This window comes from Somniosus microcephalus, chromosome 11 (assembly GCF_052327205.1).
Source record: "Somniosus microcephalus isolate GS21.2 chromosome 11, FLI_Smic_1.0, whole genome shotgun sequence".
Classification (NCBI taxonomy): Eukaryota; Metazoa; Chordata; class Chondrichthyes; order Squaliformes; family Somniosidae; genus Somniosus; species Somniosus microcephalus.
The window spans coordinates 193945187-193972301 of NC_140997.1; the positions used below are offsets into that span (position 1 = coordinate 193945187).

At 51.8% G+C, this 27115-nt stretch overlaps 1 protein-coding gene across 1 annotated transcript in view; it reads left to right on the top strand.

The window, feature by feature from the left end:
• The window catches only part of dnah12 (dynein, axonemal, heavy chain 12), a 429714-nt gene that overhangs the window by 324699 nt on the left and 77900 nt on the right, over positions 1-27115 (top strand). The window contains exons 54-56 of the mRNA XM_086001602.1: positions 415-560; positions 1013-1227; positions 9431-9623. Coding sequence (XP_085857728.1) covers positions 415-560; positions 1013-1227; positions 9431-9623 — 554 coding nt within the window. The remainder of the gene's footprint in view (positions 1-414; positions 561-1012; positions 1228-9430; positions 9624-27115) is intronic.

The following is a 27115-nucleotide window of genomic DNA, read 5'->3' on the forward strand; positions in this document are numbered from 1 at the left end:
TAGTGGGCAATAACACTCAGAAGAGACAAAGGTAGCTGTTGTACAAAATGGAAATGGCACTCTGGTGCAACAGGGGTACTCTTCTGAGAATAAGTTGGGGAACATTGTTGCAACACTAGAGAGGGAGCTTTACCCATCATTCAACCTGTTGTACCAAACCTGGGAGCGCTTGATGTTGTTAGAGGATGGAAGAAGTTGAAACTCTTCTGTTCCCCAGCCTCGACATCCTTCATGTTTATGAGAACAAAAACTTGTGTCACTCCATCAACATGTGGCTCCTATTTACACTCCTCGTTCATTTTGAAGTAATTTGCATAAATGCTCTTAAACATTTTTTTAATTAGGCTAGTGGTATTTATATTTTTCTTCCTAAACAAACTTCATTAACAAACTCTATTTTTCCTATGTTCACAGGCTAAAGATATCCCTTCTTCAGGTGAATTTTCCCTCAGTAAAACACTGGGAGATCCTATAATAATTAGAGCATGGAACATTGCTGGATTACCAACAGACAGCTTTTCAGTTGATAATGGCGTGATTGTTAGTAACTCCAGGCGATGGTGAGTACTTACCACATCAGCATGCAGTAAAGGATGCCATCTTGCCAAACTGGTGGCAAAAGTCCCCTGTGGCTCCCTGAAATCAGCCTGGATAAAAGCTTGAGAGCTGTGGTCCCTTTCCCTGCCACAGCCAGAGCTGTATGTGCTATGGACCTTCATTGCAGATCTGGTTACAGCAACAAACACAGCTCCTCCAAAGTTTCATGACTGAAGCATTCGTTATCACAGTAATCCTGACACTGCTGAATTATGCTTGAAATCCACTTTCAAATCACTACGTTAGCAATTTTATTTTATTTTTGATCCATTATAAAAGAATGCTGCTTTAACAAAGAAAATAAACTTAATAAGGGTAAACTGAAATGACACAAACTACACCAGTGAAAAATATTTGTGCCCATTTCTGCTGTAAAGGATTAAGTTTATTGCTATTGTGATTTTACTGATTTCAGGCCATTAATGATTGACCCACAAGGACAGGCCAATAAATGGGTGAGAAATTCTGAGCGTGATAATAAACTGAGTATTATTAAGCTGACAGACATGGATTACATGCGAACACTAGAGAACTGCATCCAGTTTGGCACACCAATCCTATTGGAAAATGTTGCTGAGGAACTGGACCCTTCACTTGAGCCTCTTTTGCTCAAACAGATTTTCAAACAAGGTATCTAACTGCTTCTGACTTAGTCATTTTAGAAACAAAAATTACTTGTTCAAAAATGGGCATCTAGACATTTGATGCAAAAACTTTTAGTTCTCTACTTTGAATTGCAGTAGAGCGATTAAATATTATAACTGAGTATTAACAATCATAAACCACTTTTTTTATTATTTAATGCAACACTTCCATTTGTCAGATGAAGGTATGAAGTTTTGCTTACCTAAACCAAACTATGTTTGTGAAGTGACCTAGGCAGATACATGTACAGTATATCAAGTAAAACTGACAGTTCACACATTGGTATTGTTTGGCTCATGTATGTCTCGGGTCGATTTTCTGCCAACCGTCGGGCGGCTTTCCAGGTGGCCGGGGGCCGAAAATCGCAGAAAAAGCAGGTCACGACCCCCCCCACCCCCCCGCCTGGTTCCCCGCCCCGTCCGACTTTCGGAACGCCGTTTCTCCGCGATCCGCTTCAGTCCCGACCGCCGCTGGCGGGACTGGTCGTCGGAGCTCTAATGACCAATTATTACCTTGTTGAAGTAGATTTTCCGGGGCCGTTGCGAATTTGGGGCTTTCCCCACCTGAAACACGCCTGCGGGGAACCCCGCTGATGAGACCTGGCGTGAAAACAGCTGGCTTGCTTGTTTGCAGCTGCAGGTCAATCGGAGAAGCTGCAATTTAAAGGGACAGCACTTGTATGTTGAAGGACCTTGTTGTTGCAGGTTTGGGGCTACATCTTCAAGGCTTAGGCACAGCTGTGGAAGGTTGGAGCCTCACACACTTCTCCAATGTGATCTCCTGGGAAGCCCCTCTCGCCACCCTCACTCAGCGCTTCCTCAGCGGAGGCATCTACGAGAAGCATGGGATGCCTTTTTTTCCTTCCCTTCTTGCCATTAGAGGATCTCCAGCAGCAGAGGCGGCAGCCGCAGAACCAGGAACAGCAGGATCAGCAACAGGAGCACCAGGCTGCTGCTCACACACCTGAAGCTGCACAGGCCAGAAGGGGCCAGCGCTTGGAAGTGGCTTGACAGCACCTTGCTGTGCTTTAGGGGGCCATGGGGACCCGTTTCTGCACTGGCAGTCCTACTCAGAAGGACTTCCATGAAGATCTGGTTTCTCTGTTCAACAGATGGCCAACGCTCCTCAAGAGATGTCATTCTCTTATGAGCACTCACCATGTTTTCCGTACCCTGGCGAGTTATCTCCTCCATGGAGGTTGCCAACCTTTCCATGGTGATGCGTTCATGCACCAATGACTCCACAAAGGCTCTGCTCATGGTCACTATGGACTCCTCCATTCGCTTCACACTCGCAGCGACCCTGGAGACAAAACCTGCCAGAGACTCCTGCATCTGTGCATGGAGATCCATCACCTCTTCTCTTGCGGATGGACCCAGAAGCAGAGGGTCGACATGCAGCACAGCTGAGCTGAGCTAGCAGAGTCCTGCGCCCTCCGACAAGGACTCTCCACTGCTGTCCCTGTCTCCAGAATCTGCTGAGGCTCACTTGTGAGCTGTGAAACACCAGGTGACAACACTACTCTATGTCCCGAAGGTCCCCCCGAGGTGTGAGTGTCTGCGCTGGTGCTGGGTGCGCTTACTTCTGCTGACGTTGCGCCTTCAGAGGTTCGAGCTTCCTCTGAGGAGTCTGGCTGCACAGCCTGTTCCTCCTCCACAGTGAGGACGGGGGCTCTGGATGGTACTGTGGGGGAGTAAAGGAAGGAGTTAGAGATGTAATGCCAAGGTTCTTCTGGTGACTCCCAGCGAGCTGGCATCTGCTGACACCTGCATCCATGCAGCATTGGTCTCAGTGGGAGGCCTCTTCCTCCCTGACCTAGGGAAGAGGACCTCCCTGTGGGCCCTAACCCCATCCAATAATGCCTGCAGTGAAGCCTCGTCGAATTTGGAGGCAGCTTGGGGTCTGGCACTGGCCACAGCTGCTGCAGGCTCCTCTGCCATCCTGTATGGATCGTTTGGAAGCCTTCAGAGGATGCAGTGCTTGCTATGGACCTTGAAAGCACCACGAATGCTGACATCACACTGTGGGGATTTCTGACTCGAATTGGACAATTAGCAAGGCTTCCCACATGCTGGGAATTAATTGGCCACTTGAGGGAAAATTGCGTGGAGCTGGCTGACACTTTTTTATGTGTGTCAGAAACCCCACATTCAGGGAAACCCGACCATTTCCCACACAAGCCGAAAATCGGGGCCTCAGTGTCAATTCATGTATCTATATATATTTTTTATATCTATATATATAAAAGAGCTCTTCTGTCTGTCCCGATGTCTGTCTGTCCCGATGTCTGTCCGTTCTCTATACGTTTGAAAGTTACAGAGCGTACCGACGCGCGCGTCGCCTCAAAAGAAAGCTTGCGATTCCGGACCGGTCATAGGCGTATTTACGTTTCGGCCGCACAAAAATCCCGCCCGCGGTATCCCAAAAACGTTCAGCGTTCCGCTCATTAGCATCTCATTAGCGACCGTGTGACGTCGAGGTCCACCAATCGGACGGCGGGTTCCTTCCTACAGTTGAGTGTCGAGTGACTCGACGATTGACCAATCCTACGCTTCGGTGACCTGACCGGTCGACCAATCGGTGCATGTGTGGGCGGGCCTTATCCTTCTGAACCGAGGTGAGTGGCCGCCATCTTGATTTTTCACAATTTTTCCCCCCACACTTTCTGTGTGTTAGGGACTTGATTTTTCACAATTTTTTCCCCCACACTTTCTGTGTGTTAGGGAACTAAGGTAAGTATTTTAATGATGTGTTAGGGAATTACATTACAATTTAATAGGGGGGGGGGAGAGCCTCGGGAAATCGCGGGGGGGGAGAGCCTCGGGAAATCGCGCGGGGGGGGAGAGCCTCGGGAAATCGCGGGGGGGAGAGCCTCGGGAAATCGCGGGGGGGGGACAGCCTCGGGAAATCGCGGGGGGGAGAGCCTCGGGAAATCGCGGGGGGGGAGAGCCTCGGGAAATCGCGGGGGGGGAGGAGAGCCTCGGGAAATCGCGGGGGGGGCGAGCCTCGGGAAATCGCGGGGGGCTCGTGCCGCCCGCACTGACCAGCGCATGCGCCGCCCGCACTGACCGCGCATGCGCCACCAGCACTGACCGCGCATGCGCCGCCCGCCCGCCCACAGCGGCCGTCCATCAGCCGCGCGATACGCGGGGGACCTCAGCTCCAGACCTCAGGCGCTAGGCAGGGGGAGGGGCCGGAGAGAGGGAGGGAGACAGGGGAGGGGATGGGGGAGGGGAGGGGGGTGGGGGAGGGTAGGTGTGGGGGTGGGGGAGGGAGGGAGACGGGAGGGGAAGGGAGGGAGACGGGAGGGGAGGGAGGGAGACAGGGAGGGGAGGGAGGGAGACGGGAGGGGAGGGAGGGAGGGAGACAGGGGAGGGAGGGAGAGGAGGGGACGGGAGGGAGAGGAGGGGAGGGAGAGAGAGGAGGGGAGGGAGGGATAGGACAGGGAGAGGACATGACAGGGAGAGGGGGGACACACAGGGGCAGGGAGACCAAGCACCCCAAAATTGCCTCGTAACGCGGGGCTCCCAGCTGGTCTCTATATATATAAAAGGATACTTCTGTCTGTCATTCTGTCTGTCTGTCTGTCTGTCTTGAATTAACTCGAAAGTTATAGAGCGTACCTACACGTGCGTTATGTCGAAAGAAAGCTGACGATTCCAGAACCGTCCTAAGCATATTTACGTTTCGGCCGGACAAAAATTGTTCGGTCGCGTTATGCAAAAAACCTTCAAAATTAAACTCATTATCTGCTAAGTAGCATTGATTGACTGACGTCAAGGTCGACCAATCCTGTGCTGGAACGATTGACCAATCCTACAGTTCAGTCGCCTGATGGTTGCCAATCGCTGCGTCTGTGGACGGGACTAATCGTTTTCATCTCAGGGATCTGCCAGCCATTGCCTCAAGCTTCAAAAAAGTTAGTATCTCTTTTAAAAATAACATAAGATTTACCAAAAACGTTTTATAAGTACTTTCACTTTCATCTTTCAAGGTATTAAAAGGTAGAAATGTTTGCCCGGCAGCAGATTTAGAGAGGGACACAGAGAGGCCCCAAAGCCTGGGACTCGATTTAAAATGTTGCCCCGGCAGCAGATTCACAGAGGGACACAGAGAGGCCCCAAAGCCTGGGACTCGATTTAAACCGCCCGGCCCAAAACAGCCCTGGCAAAGCCGGGCTCCCCCAGCTAGTCTATCTATATATATAAAGCGGCTCTTCTGTCTGTCTGTCCTGATGTCTGTCTGTCCGTTCTCTATACGTTTGAAAGTTACAGAGCGTACCGACGCGCACGTCGCCTCAAAAGAAAGCTTGCGATTCCGACCGGTCATAGGCGTATTTACGTTTCGGCCGGACAAAAATCCCGCCCGTGGTATCCAAAAAACTTTCAGCGTTCCGCTCATTAGCATCTCATTAGCGACCGTGTGACGTCGAGGTCGACCAAATCGGACGGCGGGTTCCTGGCGCGTGCCATCCTACAGTTGAGTGTCGAGTGACTCGACGATTGACCAATCCTACGCTTCGGTGACCTGGACCCGGTCGACCAATCGGTGTGTGTGTGGGCGGGCCTTTTCCTTCTGAACCGCCATCTTGATTTTTCACGATTTTTCCCCCACACTTTCTGTGTGTTAGGAACTACGGTAAATATTTTAATGATGTGTTAGGAATTAAATAACAATTTATTTGTGTTTTAAATTGTGTCTAGCAACCCCCCCCCTCCTCCTCACCCTCGCGCAGGGGGGGGACTCGGGGCTGCTGTCCAGGCCCGCTGCAGGCAGGCCTGAAGCTCCAAAAAGTTCTCTCTCTCTCTCTTCCCTCTCTCTCTCTCCTTCTCCTCTTCCCTCTCTCTTCCTTCTCCTCTTCCCTCTCTGTCTCTCTCTACTTCCCCCCTCTCAGGTTTGACACTGTGTCGGGGGCCGGAGCGCAGGATAGCCACCCGAAGTGATCCGCTTGCTAACGGCCGGCCAAGCCCGCGGGGTTTCCCTGCCTACTCCCCGCGGGCCGCCTCGCGCCGCTGGCACTGACCGCGCATGCGCCGCCCACCCCGCGATAGCCTGCTCTGGCTTTTTTTTAAACGGCTGTCCCCGATCTCAATCGGACACGGGAGGTCTGCCAACCGGGTCCAAAGGCCCGCCTTGTTCACCAGCAGGTGCTACCGAGGTGAGGTCCTGTCGGGCCTGGGGGGGGGGGGAGAGAGGGGAGTGTGAGGGGGGGGGGAGAGGGGAGTGTGAGGGGGGGGGGGAGGAGGGGAGAGCCTCGGGAAATCGCGGTGGGGGGAGAGCCTCGGGAAATCGCGGGGGGGGAGAGCCTCGGGAAATCGCGGGGGGGCGGGGGGGGGGGAGAGCCTCGGGGAAATCGCGGGGGGGGGGGAGAGCCTCGGGGGAAATCGCGGGGGGGGGGGGGAGAGCTTCTCTGTTCCCCCCCCCCAGTCTCTCTCTGTTCCCCCTCGTCTCTCTCTGTTCCCCCCTCCCCCAGTCTCTCTCTGTTCCCCCCCCATCTCTCTCTGTTCCCCCCCCAGTCTCTCTCTGTTCCCCCCCACCGGTCTCTCTCTGTTCCCCCCCCCAGTCTCTCTCTGTTTCCCCCCCCCCAGTCTCTCTCTGCCGCCCCCCCCACCCCCCCAGTCGCTCTCCCCTCTCTCTTCCAACAACAACATGCCCTCGAAAAAGCCTCGGCAATGCCGGGCTCACCCCAGCTAGTATATATATATACTAGCTGGGGAGCCCCGCATTGCTGAGGGCAATTTTGGGGCGCGAGGGCAATTTTGGGGCGTTTGGTCTCCCTGCCCCTGTGTGTCCCCCCTCTCCCTGTCATGTCCTCTCCCTGTCCTATCCCTCCCTCCCCTCCCCTCTCTCCCTCCCCTCCCCCTCTCTCCCTCCCCTCCCCTCCTCCCTCCCTCCCCCTCCCCTCTCTCCCTCCCTCCCCTCTCTCCCTCCCCCACTCCCCGCTCCCCTCTGTCCCTCTCTCCGGCCCCTCCCCCTGCCTAGCGCCTGAGGTCCGGTGCCGTTGCTGAGGTCCCCCGCGTATCGCGCGGCTGAATGGACGGCCGCTGCGTGCGGGCGGGCGGCGCATGCGCGGTGAGTGCGGGCGGCGCATGCGCGGTCAGTGCGAGCGGCCCGCGGGAGCGGCAAGGCCATTAGCGAGCGGGAAACTTCGGGCGGCACGCCCGCGCTCCATCCGCGACACCTGAGAGGGGGAAGTAGAGAGAGACAGAGTAGAGAGAGAGCAGAGAGGAAGAGGAGAAGGAGAGAGAGGGAAGAGGAGAGAGGAAGAGGAGAGAGGGAAGAGAGAAGGAGAAGAGAGAGGGAGAGAAGAGAGAGAGAGAAGAGAGAGAGAGAGAAAATTTTTTCAGCTTTCAGGCCCCGAGTCCCCCCTGCGCGAGGGTGAGGAGGAGGGGGGGTTGCTAAACACAATATAAAACTCAAATAAATTGTTAATTAATTGCCTAACACATAATTGAAATATTTACCTTAGTTCCCTAACACACAGAAAGTGTGGGGAAAAAATTGTGGAAAATCAAGATGGCGCCACTCACCTCGGTTCAGAAGGATAAGGCCGCCCACACACGCACCGATTGGTCGACCGGGTCAGGTCACCGAAGCGTAGGATTGGTCAAATCGTCGAGTCACTCGACACTCAACTGTAGGAAGACCTCGACGTCACACGGTCGCTAATGAGATGCTAATGAGCGGAAACGCTGAACGTTTTTGGGATACCGCGGGTGGGATTTTTGTCCGGCCGAACGTAAATACGCCTATGACCGGATCCGGAATCGCAAGCTTTCTTTTGAGGCGACGCGCTGCGTCGGTACGCTCTGTAACTTCCAAACGTATAGAGACCAGGCGGACGGACAGACAGACAGGACAGACAGACAGAAGAGCCGCTTTATATATATAAGATAAAGCAGTTGGTTTGTCTGTCTGTCCGCTATACACTCAAAAGTTATAGAGCGTACCTACACATATGTTGATATCAAAAGAAAGGGTTATGATCAGGGGAGTGTCATAGGCATATTTACTTTTTGGTCAGACAAAAATTGTTCGAGACAGTATATAAAAAAACTTTCAAAAATCCACTCATTAGCGGTTGACCAATCCTACCGCTCATTAGCGTTGCGTGACATGATGGTTGACCAATCCTACAGTTCAGTGACCTGATGGTTTGACCAATCGGTGCTGTCACGGGGGGCGTTTCATTCTGCGTGTGGGCGGGCCTAATCCTACAGCCTCCCGTAACGTCGCCGCCATTTTTTTTATACCGGCAGCAACAGCACCAGCACAGCAAACCCCCACATTGCGGCTCCGGCACAGTATCCCGCTCCCGACCCACCGGAGCGGGAAGTGAGTTGGGCTCACTCGGGCCGGCCAGCCCTGACAACCGATCGGCCCGAGACACAGAGCGGGGGAGCGCAGCGGCCAGCCGTCAACCACGGGCCCTGTAAACTGCCATTCCACAAAAAAGCCTAGGCAACGCCGGGCCCCCCCAGCTAATTTATACTATAAACTGGATCACCATGGCATTGGATCCAATATTCAAAAGCATGAAAATTAGTTTTGATGATGGAGGAGCTAGTATTCATTTGTCTAGCAGCTCAGATCAGTACCAATGGTAGATGTTTCCTTTACAAATGATGGCAATCTTGTATGATGTGTTTTATATGCATTGTGTGCGATATATACACATGGATTAGATTTTGTGCAATAGTGCAAAATAGGTGATAGTGAATCGGCAGCCCGTTCCATTGAAGTCAATGGAAATAACAATAATTGGGAGAGATATAAAACAGGCTGCCAATCATCTTCCTGACCTGAACATGTTCCAAGGAAGGATGTTCCTTCATCGTTGCTGGGCCACAATCTTGGAACTCCCTACCTAACAGAATTGTGGGAGTACCTTCACCACATGGACTGCAGCAGTTCAAGAAGAAGGCTCGCCACCACCTTCTCAAGGGCAACTAGGAATGGGCAATAAACGCTGACATTACCATGATGACCATATCCCAAGAATGAATTTTTTTTAAATCAGCAAATGTTCAAAAAAAAAGTCCACTTTAAAAATGAGTTTTAAAGTTTTTTTAGACCTGAGCTGTGGTTTTGCATGGAATGTTGGTGTTTCTCAGATAAAATGTTTGCTTATTTTTCTGTCAAAACAATGAAAAGGAACCTCATGAAGTTTTTTTCCCTTTGTTTTCAGGTGGTGTGAATTCTATCAAACTCGGTGAGATAATTATTGAGTATTCATCTGATTTCCGACTCTACATAACCACCAAGCTGAGAAATCCCCACTACTTGCCAGAGTTGGCAACAAAGGTTTCCCTGCTCAACTTTATGATCACCCCTGAGGGGCTTGAGGACCAGCTGTTGGGGATTGTTGTTGCTAAGGAGAGGTATACTCAGCCATTTAGAGCATGGTTCATTCCAATCTCTAATTTTTTACTTTACAGAACTGACCATTCACAATAGTGTAGGAACGGAGGTTCCTATCGAAAAGACTGAGTTCGACTCAGACAATTAAAACAATGAACTTTAATGGAACAAAACAGGTTTTAACTGGAAACTGCTGGAATACATCAACTACAGGTCTGCTCTCCTTGAGGGCTCCACGAGGACTGATCCCCTGGTCAGAAGACTGATGTCATGACGTCATCACGTTCTTCCCGCCATTGGGGAATCACGTGACTAACGGCATGATGTCATCGCGTTGAAACCACGCTGTAAAGGTAACTAGACATTGTACAGTCGAACAGTGTAATTAAAGGTACAGGCACGGACAGTAACTACATTGCTGTTAAAGGAATTATGTACAACTGCTCTGAGTCCTTTGGTGGCTCCGCCACATGCGCCCCCCCAGAATTGTCTTCAACAGAAAAAGTAAGACGAGGAGGAGGTCTGACAAGTCTGTCCGATCGACTTCGATACCCTGGTAGAGGAAGTTGATGACCGGTGGTCGAGTTGGCAGTCGGTTGTGGTTGAGCAGGCGCGGCGAGCGTGGTCGAGTTGGCGGGCGGTCGACCACGTTTGGGTGGTTGAGCGACTATGACAGGGTGGTCCAGGTCCAGGTGAGCCGGCTTCAATTGGTCCACCGAGATGTGATCCGGCTTTCCTCCGACGTCAACCGAAAAGGATTTGTCGCCTGGTTCGATGACGCGGAAAGGACCAGTGTAAGGGGGCTTGAGCGGATCCTGGTGAGCGTCGTGGCGGATGAATACATACTCCACATTCTTCAGTCCCAGTGGCACTTGGGAGTTCTGCAAGCCGTGATTTGATGTAGGCACCGGAGCGAAGCATCTGGCCGCTTCCTGGTGGCTAACGAGTTGCTGGGAGGCGGACCATGGCTCTGTGGGAGAAGGGAGGACATCTCCTGGTACTCGGAGAGGCTAGCCATAGACGAGTTCAGCTGAGGACGATTGCAGGTCTTCTTTGGGCGCCGTACAAAGACCCAAAAGGACCCATGGAAGTCTGTCCACCCATCCTGCACCCTGAAGACTGGCCCGAAGAGTGGCTTTAAGCAACCTGTGGAATCGCGCGCAAAGGCCGTTCGCCTGTGGATGATAGGCGGTGGTGCAATGAAGTTTGGTGCCGAGCCCCTGAGCTACAGCGTTCCAAAGCTCCGAGGAAAATTGTGGCCCACGGTCAGAAGAGATGTCCGCCAGTACCCCGAAACGGGCAACCCAACAGGAGATGAAAGCTCTAGCGACATCTGCCGAAGTGGTGGAAACCAAAGGAATTGCCTCTGGGCACCTAGTGGTGCGGTCCACCATGGTGAGGAGATGAGTATAACCCTGAGAAGGCGGAAGCGGCCCCACAAGGTCCACATGCAAGTGGTCGAAACGACGCTCCGGAACAGCGAATGCAACCACTGGAGCTTTAACATGACGCTGGACTTTGGCCTTCTGGCAGACAACGCAGGTATTAGCCCAGTCACGGACAGCGAGGTGCATACCTTTCCAGACGAACTTTGCCGACATAAGCCGTTGTGAAGCCTTCATCCCAGGGTGCGACAACCCGTGTATGGCATCGAACACCTTCCGGCGCCATGCGACTGGCACGATAGGTCGGGGAAAGCCCATGGAGACGTCGCAAAGGAGCGTGGCGCCTGCGGCCTGGAAAGTGACGTCGGTCGCTTGGAAGCTAGAGGGAACGGTTCTATATGATTGGACCTCAGAGTCCGAGGCCTGATCTGCAGCCATGAGGGCGTAGTCGATCCCCAGGTGCACCGCGTGGACCGTCGCACGGGAGAGGCAATCCGCCACCAGGTTGTCCTTACCAGACATATGTTGAATGTCCGTGGTAAATTCGGAAATAAACGTCAAGTGACGTTGTTGACGAGCGGACCACGGTTCGACGGTCTTGGCCATGGCGAACGTAAGAGGTTTGTGGTCGACAAAAGCCGTGAAGGGACGTCCTTCCAATAAGAACCGGAAATGGCGAATGGCGAGGAAAAGGGCCAGTAGCTCCCAATCGAAGGTGCTGTATTTTTTTTCATTTTTCCGTAGTTGACGGCTGAAAAACGCCAGCGGTTGCCACGTGCTGTTGACCCACTGCTCTTGCACTGCACCGATGGCATAACCTGACTCGTCCGTGGTAAGGGCGATGGTGGCACCTGGAAGTGGGTGCGCTAACATGGTTGCGTTGGCCAACGCGCTCTTGGTGTTGACGAACGCCTGGTCCATCTCGGTTGTCCAGCTGATTGTATCCTTACCAGACTTGCCCTTGAGGGCCCCGAACAAGGGTTGCATAAGCTGAGCCACCTTAGGGACAAAACGGCGGTAGAAGTTGACCATCCCCAGGAACTCTTGCAAGGCCTTGACTGTCGGCGGCCGCGGGAAAGAGGTAACCGCTTCCACCTTCGTCACTAAGGGGACGGCGCCGTCCGATGTTATGCGGTGTCCCAAGAAATCAATCTGCTGCAGGCCGAACTGGCGCTTGATTAAACCGTGCTGGCTGAGGCGCGTAAAGAGGGAACGCAAATGAGAGATGTGATCCTCCTTGCTGGCACTGGCGATGAGAATGTCGTCAAGGTAGACGAAGATGAAGCGTAGGTCTCGAAGAACGGAGTCCATTAAACGCTGGAACGCCTGTGCTGCGTTCTTTAAGCCAAACGGCATCCGCAGGAACTCAAAGAGGCCAAAAGGGGTGATGACTGCGGTTTTCGGGACTTCTTGCGGGTGCACGGGAACCTGGTGATATCCACGGAAGAGGTCGACTTTAGAGAAGATAGAATTTCCCGCCAAATGGGCCGAGAAATCCTGAATATGCGGAATCAGGTACCAATCTGGAGTGGTGGCGTCGTTCAAGCGTCGGTAGTCACCGCATGGCCGCCAGCCGCCGCCCGGTTTCGGAACAATGTGGAGAGGCAAGGACCAGGGACTATTGGATCGTCGGATGATCCCGAGCCGCTCCATCGTGTCGAACTCCGCCTTCGCAGCCGCGAGCTTGCCGGGTTCGAGCCTTCTAGCCCGCGCATAAACCGGGGAGCCAGTAGTGGTGATATGATGTTCAACACCATGCTTCGTTGCTGAAGAGGAGAAAGTGGGCCTTGTCAGCTCCGGAAACTCTCCGAGGAGCCGAGTGAAGTCATCTGGAGGAGGGAAGGCGCAGGCAATAGCACGGAATCGAGTGGAAGGTGGCCGCGTTGATCAGCCGGCGGTGCCGGACATCGACGAGGATGCTGTTGGCACACAGAAAATCCGCCCCTAGGATGGCCTGTGAGATTGTGGCCGTGACGAATTCCCAAAAGAAGCGCTGACCGCCAAAACAGACTTTGACCCGCCATTTTCGGAAAGTTCGAATTGCTGCGCCATTAGCCGCTACGAGGGAAAAACCGAGGTTCCCAGTCTGCATGTCGAGCTTCGACACAGGTAGAATGCTACACTGCGCCCCGGTGTCACAAAGAAAACGTCGGCCCGATAGGGAATCAGTGATATAAAGGAGTTTCCCCGTAGATCTGACGGCCATCGCCACCGCAGAGCGCCCATTAGCCCCGGTCCTCCTTCGCCAGGGATGCTGCAGGAGCTTTGTTGGGTTTTTTTGGGTGAAAAACTGCAGGGGGAACGGCAGCATCGTGCTTTTGCGCCAAAACGGGTGTGGTAGGAGCATCAGCCCGCTGTAGGAGGAGCTGGAACTGCTTCAGTGGGGGATGGGTGCCTCGTGGCCGCGCAACACTGCTGGGTTACCATGAAAATCTTATCGGCTTCGGCAGCAAGCTCGGCGCAGTCTGTAATGTTGGCTCTGGCTAGGGCAGCCTGTACCTGTTCAGGCATTTGATAGAGGAAAAGCTCCCGGAAGAGGAAGCATTCCGGTTTGGCACCCAAGAGCGTGAGCATTTGGCTCATGAGCTCGGACGGTTTGGAGTCCCCGAGGCCGGGCAGCGTGATGAGCCGGCGAGCGCGCTCCGACTTCAAGAGCCCGAAAACCTGAAGCAACCGCGCCTTAATCGCATCATACTTGCTGTCAGTAGGAGGACTACCGAGGAGGCTGATGATCCATGAGGCGGTTGCGCTGTCGAGGGTGGAGACCACGTAATAATAACGGGTCTGATCTGCGACGATATTCCTAATGGCGAACTGGGCTTCAGCCTGGATAAACCAGGCATCTGGTTGTTGCTCCCAGAACCGTGGCAGTTTCAGCGTGACAGCGTTCGTGTCCATGATGAATCTTCCACGAAAATTGTTCGTAGAATTCGGGGTCACCAATGTCGGAACGGAGGTTCCTATCGAAAAGACTGAGTTCGACTCAGGCAATTAAAACAATGAACTTTAATGGAACAAAACAGGTTTTAACTGGAAACTGCTGGAATACATCAACTACAGGTCTGCTCTGGTCAGAAGACTGACGTCATGACGTCATCACGTTCTTCCCGCCATTGGAGAATCACGTGACTAACGGCATGATGTCATCACGTTGAAACCGCGCTGTAAAGGTAACTAGACATTGTACAGTCGAACAAATTAAAGGTACAGGCACGGACAGTAACTGCATTGCTGTTAAAGGAATAATGTGCAACTGCTCTGAGTCCTTTGGTGGCTCCGCCACAATAGCTTATTATTGTATCGTCAGCTGTCATTGCCTGACAAATGTGCAAAACAAGTGTAAAACAGTTTATGACAATATACTCTTAATGCATTAGAAATAATTATTTTCCCTTTTAATGATCGATTTTGATAGATGTTAACTTTTTATAGATGTTGGCCTAGAAATTGAGTGGGGTTAGCGCCCATTTTGAGGCGCTAGAGGGCCTAGCGCCGCAAGTACAGCCGATTGAGAAATTCACTTGGGCGCTGCCATCGGCGTTAGCCAGTTGCGCTGCGCCGGCACCGATTACGTCATCGGTGTGCGCAGCGTCCCGGTTGCCGTGGCAACGCGCCCGAACGCCGAAATTGAGTTGCGGCCGCCTCGCCCGTGGCAGCCGCAACCAACGATTTTTCAAAAGTTCGCTACGGGTCTTAGCGCCGGCGCATTAAGGTCGCGCGGCGGCCGGCCGCTTTCCCGGCGGCCGCCTGCCCGCACCTCCCTCCCCGGACTCCTCCAACACCCCCCCGCGGGACAGATGCATGTGGGCCGCGAGCCCGGCACTTCTCCGAGGTGCTGGGCTCATTTTTCTCCACAGATCAACGGCCAGCGGTCGGGTGCAGGCAGCTCCTCCTTAACAGAAGGAGGAGGCCTGCAGTTCCCCAGCCTGCCGCACCGCATCGGGTGCCGCAGCGGCGGATTAGCGCCGCAATGCGGCAGTCAGCGCCCACTGCGAGGCGCTGACACCCTCCAGTAGCGCCGGCAGCCGTCTGGGCGCGGCGCTACTGAATTTTTGGCGCGCGCAGGAGGACTTAGCGCCGGCGCTAAATTTCCGGCGCTAAAGCCCTGGCGCGGCGCCAACTCAATTTCTAGGCCGTTAACTTTTATGTTTCTTTTCCTGTGGCAAATTGGAATTATGTGTTAAGACTGAATTTTCCCAGATAAGAAATGAGTTTCACAATCAATATAATATTGAACCAGTGACCCACTCTTGCCCACCCTACGGAGACAAACTCTACAGTCCTAATTTCCCACTATTCTCAGTGGCTGCAAAGCATTCTCAGTGGCTGCAAAGCATTCCCAGAGCCTTTTTTCTGAAAACTGAAAAATCATCATCTTCGGCCACAGAGTACCTCCCCCTCCCACACTCCATGATCCTCTCAAATATCCAGCAAGCTGATCCCTTGCCCTCACACAACCAGGGAGAACTGTTCCCAACCCCCAGTCCTAAGCACAAAACTTCCAAGTATGGATACCCCAGCCAGGACCAAGATGTTTGTTCCATCCCCAAGTGAGCTACTTCAGGAGCCCAAACAACACAACTAGGATAAAGTATTGCCTTACAGCCCCCAACCTCCCAAAAGGCAGAATGCAATCACCAACATTGGCTTCGGCAAACTTTCCCACAAAGGAAACCCAACCAGTGATACCCCCAAGTGACACCCCTCATAACATGGAAGACACGAGCTCCACTGGGCACGCCATCACTAACTATTGCTCATAGCTGCTCCTCTACGACAACCACAAAAGCAAATCCTAACCCAACTACTAATATTGAGCTACCTCTGGATGCAGAGAGCATCACTTAAACCCCACCCTGCCACTGCAGACTTTCCAGGACTGCTGACACATACCACCCATATGAAGTGTGATGCAACTGACACAGGTCCTGGCCTGAGAAAAGGATCACCAGATTAGCAGCTCCTCTATGAGAACCAGATTGTGTCGTTCCACCATCCAGCTGACAAATTTCACCTTACCCAGCATGACCAATATCATTATTTCCAGATAAAGCAATACCTCCAGAACCCTGTAATACTTAACATCAGCATAAGCCAACCTCCTTGGAACTTTTCCTCCAAGCCCCAACAGCCTCTGGCAGATGCATCTCCACCCTGTGTAACATTCCTACCTCCATGACCAAGGATCAGACAGAAAACTTGAAGGAAGCCTGGGATGGTGATCTAGGCATACCATTAAGGAAGGAGAAATGGCCAAGGGTATGGAGTCAAACCTTAAACATACATTTACAAAGAATAAAGAAGGCAAATTAGTATCAAATAAGAATTCATTGCTATATAGAAAGATTGAATTTCTGTGGAATTCTCCCGATCGTCTGTTGTGACTTCAACAGAAGATCCCCCAAAAGTCTGGAGAAATGGTGTAAACAGCATTCATGCCATTTTTCTTGGTTTCCGTAGATCTTCTGCTGAAGTTATAGTGAACAATCAGAGAACCCCTGAAAATTCAACCCTATTATGTAAACCAAAACACTGATCCAATTTTTTAATGGCCCAGAAATTCGGGTCGGGGGCTTCCCGCGGGTGTAAGCCCCCGACCTGCACTTATCTTGCGCGCCGGCCGTTGTGCTGTGGGCCCCCGTGGAATTCCGATCCTGGGCCTGCTCCAACTGCCGGCGCGCAGTGCTTGCGTATCCCAGGGGCGCAGTTAGTTCGATGCGTCCCCTGGGATCATGCCCATTCATAAGTTTGACAGGAAGAAAACTTATAAATACTACGGCCCCAAAACAGCACTAAATCTTCAAATAATTTTTTTTTTTAATCACATGAAATAACTATTTTAAACAACAATTTAAATTTTTGAAAAAAATCATTTTATTTTCTAATGGGGCTAAAAATAAACTTACCTTGCTTTAAAGTATTTAAAAATAATAAACCTGTGGAAAAAATGTTTTAATTTTAATTGATTCACCACTTACCTTGAAAAAAGCAGACCTTGCAACTGCTTTTTAAATGTGTAAATTCTGGAGACTTACCCTCCCGGGAAAACATGCAAAAAAAACGTAAGTTTGATGCGCACGCGCAGCCTCTCCTGCACACGCATTCGAACTCTGAACCCCTTCTTTCAGGGGAACGGAAGTGCCAGTTTCCCGCGCATGCGCAGTTCATGCAGGAAACCGGCACTTCCATTGGGCTTACGGGTGAGTACCCCGTGCGTACTCACCCGTGGAGACCCGAAGTTCTAATATAATTTATTTTATTGAGTTTGACAACAACAACTTGTATTTATATAGCGCCTTTAACGTAGTAAAATGTCCCAAGTCACTTCACAGGAGTATTATAAGACAACAAATTTGACACTGAGCCACATAAGGAGAAATTAGGGCAGGTGATCAAAAGCTTGGTCAAAGAGGTAGGTTTTAAGGAGCATCTTAAAGGATGAAAGAGAGGTCAAGAGGCGGAGAAGTTTAGGCAAGGAATTACGAAGCTTAGGCCCTAAGCAACAGAAGGCATGGCCACCAAGAGGGCAGAATTAGAGGAGCACAGATATCTCTGGGTGGGTTATGGGGCTGAAGGAGGTTACAGAGATAGGGAGGTTCACACATTATTCTGGCCAATATTTATCCCTCAACCAACATCACTAAAACATTATCTGGTCATTATCACATTGCTGTTTGTGGGACCTTGCTGTGCGCAAATTGTCTGCCGGGGAACGCAGGCTGGACACCGCAGCAACAGGTAAGTGCTGGGTCCAGGTGACGTGGGGGAGGGGGGTTCCAAGCCCACGGGGAGTCCAAGCTCGTGGGGGGCAAACCCGGGAGGGGTCAGATCCTCAATCCCTGGGAGGGGTCCGATCCCTGTCCCCGGGGAGGGGGGGGGGGTTCCAATCCCTGACCCGAAGGGGTCTGATCCACAACCTCGGGGGGTGAGATCAATCCCCGGGAGGGGTCCAATCCCTGACCCCAGGGGGGGTGCAGGCTGCTGGTGGGGGGACCTTGGGCGGCCGGGAGGAAGCACTCCTGCTCCTCCTGGCCCACAACGATTGTTCCCTGAGGATGCAGCTGCCTCGTTGCAGCTGCTGGGAATCTTAAATCCCGGGATGCCCCACCACCTGCAGTTAAACCTGCAAAGCAGGTTAAATTAGAGGCTTCAGGCCTCATTATCATATTTGGCAGTGGGTTGGCTGCCCGTTCCCCATCCCGCTTGAGTAAAAGGTGAAAGTGAGCGGGTTGGGTCGGATTTTGGGATTTTTCTAACTTTTACTTCCCCTCCTGCCTCCAACCCACCCGTTTTTTCCTGTGAAAATTCCCAACGATTCAAAAATACTTCATTGGTTGTAAAGTGCATTGGGAGGTCCTGAGGACATGAAAGACACTATACAAATACAAGTCTTTCTTTCTTTTATTATAAAGCTATTACACAGACAGGAGTACATTAAAATATCTAGTGAAACTACTGTACAATTAAATGTACATTCATACAGAAATGTTATGAGGTCATTGTATATTTAGGTATATAATCACATCCCCTAAACAATGCAGGCAGCTTAATGCAGTGATAGATTCATCTTGCAGTCACCATACGGACAGATTGTGGAGTGTCTTCATAAACTACGTATCAGAATATACAGTCTCTTAAGATGTGTGTATTATATACCTAAATATACAATGATCGCATTAAATTTCTGTATGAATGTACATTTAATCATATAACGGTTTCTTAAAATATGTAAATGACTCCATTATGTATAATAGCTTCATAAAATGTGAATCCAATAATAAAAATCTTTAAAAAATAATTGGACCAGTGTTTCATCCATTTTCATTAACATTTTCTAAATAGCAATTAATTCATTTTTGAAGTGCATTCTCCCTCTTTATTTGTTTTAAATGTCAGATTCATAACTTGCAACAATTAAGACTCCCTATGGCATACGATATCTATGGCAGCAACCTGCTACTATGCCTCTCCCAATGTTGCTCTGAAATGACACATAAGTATGTGAGTGATACAAAGATTATTCAGCCTAAGATTTTGTTTTTCCCTACTTTTCTGGGAGTTGTGATCACTACTTGGTACTTTGCCCTAATGACACCACTGACATTGGGAATGTAACAACGTGGTGGATTGTGGATGGAAAAGCAGAACATAAGAACATAAGAAATAGGAGCAGGAGTAGGCCATTTGTTCCCTCGAGCCTGCTCCACCATTTAATGAGATCATGGCTGATCTGATCTTGGGCTCAGCTCCATTTCCCTGCCCGCTCCCCATAACCCATCACTCCCTTATTGTTCAAAAATCTGTCTATCACCACCTTAAATATATCCAATGACCCAGCCTCCACAGCTCTCTGGGGCAGAGAATGCCACAGATTTACGACCCTCTGAGAGAAGAAATTCCTCCTCATCTCAGTTTTAAATGGGCGACCCCTTATTCTGAAACTATGCCCCCTAGTTCTAGATTCCCCCATGAGGGGAAACATCTTCTCTGCATTTACCTTGTTGAGCCCCCTCAGTATCTTATATGTTTCAATAAGATCACCTCTCATTCTTCTAAACTCCAATGATTAGGGGGCTGGGAACCTGAGCAGGGAGACAGAGGAAAGGGAAACGAGGATAAAAGCAAAAGATAGGAAGGAGAAAAACAAAAGTGGCAGTCAGAGAAATCAACGGTTTAAATCAAACGTGGCCACAGTAAATAATAATTCTAATAGGTCTAAGAGCGTTAAAAAAACAAGCCTGAAGGCTTTGGGGGAGAAATTCGGTTGCTAGCGCCAGCGATTAGCACCTAAAGAGCCCGAGAATTGGGGCGTTACCCAAATTTCGGGTGGGCGCAGTGAACCCAGCGCCTCCTGCCATATTGAGTAGCCTTTTAGCGCTGGCGCTAAATCTTAGCGCCCGCTCACGGGCACAGGCAGATCATGACGTCATTTCAGTGTGCAACATCTTTTTGGCGTCCCGGACCAGAAATTCAGTGGCGCCCGCCTCCGCTTCGCCTGGCGCTAATAGTGACAGTTGGATGGAACGTTCCCAGGTCCTTGTCGGACTCGGGGGGTGCTCTTTAAAGGGGACAGCAGTAGTATAAAAGCGCAGCCATTTGGGGTGGGCATCCTGTTCGTTGCTGGCGAGAGTTGCTGACCTTCAGTGGGAGAGCGTTCTTTTCATTGAGGCAGCGGTGCCTTTGGACCTTCAGACCTGTCCAGAACACTTTGATCGTGAGAGATTACTGCGTCTTACTCGTCTCACTACTTTTTAATGGGAGCTGCTTTGGAGGGGAACGTCCTCCTGGCTGAACATCTGGCAAGGGCACAGAGGCGGAGGGAGAGAGGGCCGGGATTGGCCAGAAGGAGGAGGGGCAATGGACGTCGCCAAATCTGACCGTACGCTGCCAGGGTTTTCAGGCAGCAGGTGTCATACCTTACCAGTGTCTGCGAAGGCTCAGATTCGGTAAGGATGTTGTGACTGAGCTGTGCCACCTGCTTGCTGAAGATCTGCAACCGCGGTTACGGTGCAGGACCTCTCTGTCGGTGGCCGTCAAAGTCACTGTTGCCCTAAACCTTTTCGCCAGCGGATCGTTTCAGGCAGCTACAGGGGACATTGCAAATATTTCACAATTTGCGGTGCATTGCTGCATCCGGCAAGTTACAGCTGCCCTCTATAGAAGGAGGCGGGAATTAATCACCTTCCCTTTGACCCTGGAGAAGCAGGGGGAGCGCGCGCAGGGCTTCACGGCTATTGCGGACTTCCCCATGGTGCAGGGGGCCATTGATTGCACACACGTGGCTTTGCGGGCGCCATTACAGAATCCCGAGGAGTACCGCAACTGCAAGGGGTTCCACTCCCTCAATGTGCAGCTGGTCTGTGACCACCAGTAGATGATCATGGCGGTCAACGCACAATTCCCTGGCAGCAGCCACGACGCGTTCATCCTGCGGCAGACCTCAGTGGCTGACCTTTTTGAGGCCCCGGCTCACCTACGAAGCTGGCTTCTTAGCGACAAGGGCTATCCTCTCTGCCCATGGCTCATGACCCCGCTCCGTTTGCCCAGCACCCCGGCAGAAGAGCATTACAACAACAGCCATCAGGCGACCAGGAACATTGTGGAGCACACAATTGGTATCCTCAAGCAGCATTTCCGATGTCTCGACCATTCGGGGGGGCGCCCTACAGTACTCGCCGGAGCAAGTGGCGCGCATTGTCGTGGCCTGCTGCATGCTCCACAACCTGGCCATTCGATGCACCCAGCCAATGCCAGCCGACCCTCAAGGTCCAGCAGAGCAGGCGGACGAGGAGGAGGAGGAGGAGGAGGAGGAGGAGCAGGCGAACGAGGAGGAGGAGGAGGGGGAGGAAGATGGGAGGGTTCCAGAAACTGGAAGGGCCGTCCGTCAGAGGCTCATAAGGACTCGGTTCTAGGCCCCTCTGACGGAATGCGGGGTGTGATTGGAACAGCGCCCTTCGGTTCGCTCAAAGCCTATGAAGGCCACCATGCTTGTAAATAGTCTAGAGCTGCATTGTAAATAAAACATTTTCTTTATTTTCAAAAAAGTGCTTCCTTCCAGCATGACAACGTAATGGCAACAGAAAGCATAACTAACGAACTAACACACAACTGTCTGGCAAACCCGCGAGACGAACCAAAACATGACAGACAATCACAGTAGGTGTGGACGGCCTTGAATTCTACAAAAGAGACATCTCAGCACCTCCCGCTACTGTTGACCCCTTGATGGAGACCGACTTCTCTTACGAGATCGGCCCCTTCCCTCCCTGCAGCTCCTTTGTAATTGGACCCCAGTGGCTGCGTCAAGGCTGGGGGACGCCTGCAGAGTGTCTGGAAGCGCAGAAGCCCCTGAGGGACGGCCTGGACGACCTCTGGGCTTGGAGGGCCCGGAAGCTGGCTGCTCCAACTGCGCATGGTTGGAGGCAGTCTGTCCTGCAGGTGGTGGCAGCTGCAGTGCAGACATTCCAGCGGTGGCATCAGGAATGCTTACATACCGAGAGAGGACACCTGCTCCGTGGTCGGCCGACACACTGGCACTCTGACGGGGCAGCACCGCAGCATCCGCCACAATCGGCTGGTCCACAGATTCATGGCCTGCTGTGGTGCTGCAAGGGCCCCGGGTTCCTGTGAGCAGTGAGTGTTCGCGTGGCCTCAATATGCGTCTGCACGAGGCCAGCAAGTGACTGAGTGGCAGCACTGAGGACCTGCATGGCAGGTGCCAGTGCTTCGGAGAAGCCCTGGACAGTCCTTTCCACTGCTTCGGACAAGGCCGGGACAGTCCTTTCCACTGCCTCGGACAAGCCCTGGACAGACCTTTCCAGGGATGGCCCGAAGCCCTGGACAGTCCTTTCCAGTGCTGCCCCGAAGCCCTGAACAGTCCTTTCCATTGCTGCCCCAAAGTCCAGCACACTCTTTGCCAGTGTGTCGATCGAGTCAGGCATCCTCCCCACTGCAGCCATCAGCTCAGTGTGCCTGAGGCGGGCCTGGGCGCTCATTTTGGAAAGGCTACGCACCTCCTCTGCACTCTGTGCAGCAGTCATCGTGGCCTGCCTCGCCCTCCGGGGAGACGGCCCCCAAGCTTCCCTACCTCCCTCGCGTGGCTGCAGCCCGCTGGTTCCTGCAACTGGCTCCTCATCAGAGACCCCCCCATCCCCTCCAGGGAACTACTATCCCCAGTCTCCAGATGGGTTGGCTCCCCTGAGGCTGGCACGGATGTTCCGGCTTCCTCCTGATCGTCGCCTCCAGAGGCAGTGGCACTGGCAGCTTGAGGGCCCGGCTCCCGAGCTGGTGATGCTGCATCTGAAAGCAGGGAGGTTGAAGAATGGCTTTAGCGAAAGGACAGCTTGGCAGCAAGGGATGCAAGATTGCGGCAATGCTATGACATGGGTCCACAGTGAGAAAGCATGCTGGTGGGGGGAACAAGTGGAAGGAGACAGCTGTAAAAGGTGAGGACCTTACCATCGCTGTGGACAATGGGGTCGGCAGCTGCAGTGGTGACAGGACCACTCAGACGACCTTCAACAGTCTGGTGGACTCTCTCTTCGAGATCCGTTAGAGTCTGCAGTTGAGGACATCCTCCTCTGGTGCGAAGCTGGTCCTTGCGGCTCCTCGCTAGCTTGGCCTGCAGGAGAAAGGACGGGAAGTTATGTTACATGATGCCCTGAGTTATCATCTCATGCCCCCCATGGTGGAAGAGCCCTTACATGATGCCCTGAGTTATCATCTCATGTCCCCCATGGTGGAAGAGCCCTTACATGATGCCCTGAGTTATCATCTCATGCCCCCCATGGTGGAAGAGCCCTTACATGATGCCCTGAGTCAAATGTGCATGTGTGTGCCCAGAAAGGGCCATGGGTGCTTGCTGACACATGGCCATTGGGGCATCGCGCACCCTGTAGCCATAAAGTCAGGTGCAGATGGAGGGATGCAGAAGTTTGCATAAACACCACTCACCCTCACGACCCGAGAGAGGTCGTTGAATTTCTTCCTGCACTGCACAGGGCTCCTGGTCACCATGCTGCTGGAGTTGACCCTCTGAGAAACATCCCTCCAAGCTCGGCGGTATTCCTTTTGATTAGGCCTCCTGCCATTGTCGGGGTAGAGTACATCTCTCCGGCGCTCCACTGCGGCCATCAATTCCTCCAATGCCCCATTGGTGAAGCGCTCTGCTCTCTGCCTCACCCTCTCCATCTTCTCCAAGTTTTTTGCGCCAGAGAATGGCCTGCTCCGATTTTCAGGCCTACAAGGCGCAGAGTGTGGCTGCTGATGCTTACTCACCCACCCCTTTAAGAGCTGGCCGGAGCCTGGAAGTCTCGTGGTCATCGGTAATTGAGAGCACCTGTGCTGCTCCCGCCCGCCCCGATATTGGGTTGCGCCGCCAGGTTAGCGCCTTAGGAGTCCAGTGCAACGCATGATTTAGCGCCTTAATCACCTTTAGGGGCGCTGCAACCCAATATCGCACGAGGTGGCGATAAGTTGCGTCTGGCTATAAAATTTGCGCAGCGCCGAATCTAATGCCCCAAGCGGGGCTATACCCAATTTCTAGGCCTTTGTGTCTTAATGCGAGGAGCATTCATAATAAGGTGGATGAATTGGCTGCGAAAATAGAGGTAAACGAATATGATTTGGTTGGGATTACGGAAACGTGGCTCAAGGATGGCCAAGGCTGGAAACTCAACATCCAGGGGTATTCGATATTCAGGAAAGATAGGCAAAAAGGAAAGGGAGGTGGGGTAGCATTACTGGTTAAAGAAGGGATTAACACAACTGTAAGGAAGGATATTAGCTCTGATGATGTGGAATCTGTATGGGTAGAATTGAGAAATACTAAGGGGCAGAAAACGTTAGTGGGAGTGGTATATAGACCTCCAAACAGTAAGGCGGAGGTTGGGGATGGCATTAAAAGGGAAATTAAAGAAGCGTGCAATAGGGGCACAGCAGTCATCATGGGTGACTTTAATCTACATATAGATTGGGCTAACCAAATTAGTAACAATACTGTGGAGGAGGAATTCCTGGAGTGTTTACGGGATGGTTTCCTGGACCAACATGTCGAGGAACCAACCAGAGATCAGGCCATCTTAGACTGGGTATTATGTAACGAGAAAGGATTAATTAGCAATCTTGTTGTACGAGGCCCCTTGGGTCAGAGCGATCATAATATGATCGAATTCTTCATTAAGATGGAGAATGAAGTAGTTGACTCAGAGACTAGGGCCTAGAAATTCACTTTGGGGCGGCCAGCTCGCTCGCGCCCAAAAGTTAGCGCCGGGCGGGGAGCCATTAGCGATCGTCAGATATTCAGTGTTAGCGCCCCAAATCGGAACCGGGCGCTATACCAGGGTGTGCCCGCCTCCGCTTGGGGCGCTGACACTGAATTTCAGCGCTCTTGGCGCCGCTGCGCCAGCCGCTGCGGAGTGGCAGGCTGCGGTACTGCAGGCCTCCTCCTCTTAAGGGGGAGCTGCCAGCAACGGGGAGATCGCCGCTGGAGAGTGCCGGCAAATGAGCCCGGCACCACGGAGAAGTGCCGGGTTCGCGGAAAGCAGCCGGCAATGCCGCGGGGGGGGGGGTGGAGGAGGCCGGGGAAGGAGGTGCGGGCAGGCGGCCGCCGAAAAAGCGGCCGGCCGCACCTTCCCCTTTAAAGCGCCCCACTAAGGCTACAGCACGGCCCCGTTTTTTGGTCGCTGTTTGCGGCCGCTTTGGAGGAGGCGGCCGCTACTAAATATGGGGATCGGGCCGGTTTCGGGGCGGAACCGGGGCACTGCGCACACTGATGACGTCATCGATGCCAGCGCAGCGCTAACGGCTACCGCCGCCAATACCGCTGCGCTGAATATCAGCGCAAACTCATTTTTGGCACAGAAGCCCTCTTTAGGCGGTAACTGGCCGCAAAGCTGGCAGCGCCTTAATGAATTTCTAGGCCTAGGGTCCTAAATTTAAATAAAGGAAACTACGATGGTCTGAGGAGTGAGTTGGGTAGGATTCATTGGAGAATGTCACTCAAAGGGTTGACGGTGGATAGGCAATGGCAAACATTCAAAGACCGAATGGATGAACTACAGAATTTGTTCATCCCAGTTTGGCATAAAAATAAAACAAGAAAGGCGACTCAACCGTGGCTAACAAGGGAAATTAGGGATAGCATAAGATCCAAGTAGAGGACATATAAATTGGCCAGAAAAAGCAATAATCCTGAGGATTGGGAGCAGTTTAGGATTCAACAAAGGAGGACAAAGGGATTAATTAAGAAGGGGAAAATAGAATATGAGAGTAAGCTTTCAGGGAACATAAAAACTGACTGTAAAAGCTTTTATAGATATGTGAAGAGAAAAAGATTGGTGAAATCAAGCGTAGGTCCCTTGCAGTCAGAATCAGGGGAATTTATAATGGGGAACAAAGAAATGGCAGACCAACTAAATACATATTTTGGTTCTGTCTTCACAAAGGAGGACACAAATAACCTCCCAGAGATGCCGGGGAACATAGGGTCTGATGAAAGGGTGGAACTGAAAGAAATCAGTATTTGTAGGGAAATGGTGTTAGGAAAATTGATGGGACTAAAGGCCAATAAATCCCCAGGGCCTGATAATCTACATCCTAGGGTACTTAAGGAATTGGCCCTAGAAATAGCAGATGCATTGCTGGTCATCTTCCAGAACTCGATAGACTCTGGAACAGTACCCATGGATTGGAGGGTAGCTAATGTTACCCCACTATTCAAAAAAGGTGGTAGAGAAAAAGCGGGGAATTATAGACCGGTAAGCCTGACATCAGTAGTGGGGAAAATGCTAGAGTCCATTATAAAAGATGTAATAGCAGAGCACTTGGAAAGCAGCGACAGGATCGGACAAAGTCAACGTGGATTTACAAAAGGTAAATCGTGCTTGACTAATCTACTGGAATTTTTGAGGATGTAACTGGTAAAATAGATAAGGGAGAACCAGTGGATGTGGTGTATTTGGACTTTCAGAAGGCTTTCAATAAGGTCCCGCATAAGAGATTAGCTTGCAAAATTAAGGCACATGGGATTGGGGGCAAGGTATTGACTTGGATAGAGAACTGGTTGGCGGATAGAAAGCAGAGAGTTGGAATAAACGGGTCGTTTTCCGAGTGGCAGGCAGTGACTAGTGGGGTACCGCAAGGATCGGTCCTAGGACCCCAGATGTTCACAATATACATTAATGATCTGGACGAGGGAATTGGATGTAATATCTCCAAATTTGCAGACGACACAAAGCTGGGTGGGAGGGTATGCTGTGAGGAGGATGTCGTGAAACTCCAGTACGATTTGGACAGGTTGGGTGATTGGGCAGAAACATGGCAAATGCACTATAATGTACGAACTGTTTCTTCGCTTATCCGGTACGACCGTCAATCACTCTGGACATAAGATCGTCCGGGGATATAGGACCTACCCCCGATTTTTCGAACTGGGATTCTGCTGCTACTACCATTTACCCTCCCACCAGCTTACCTGACTTAATTCCTGTGATCAGGAAGCGACGACGGCGCAAGAGACGCAAGCGGAGCAGACAAGCAGGTGCATTAGTGAAGCTGAGGCGACGTGAACACCGCCTCCCCTTCCGAGTATTCTCCTGGCGAATGTGCAGTCACTGGACAATAAGCTG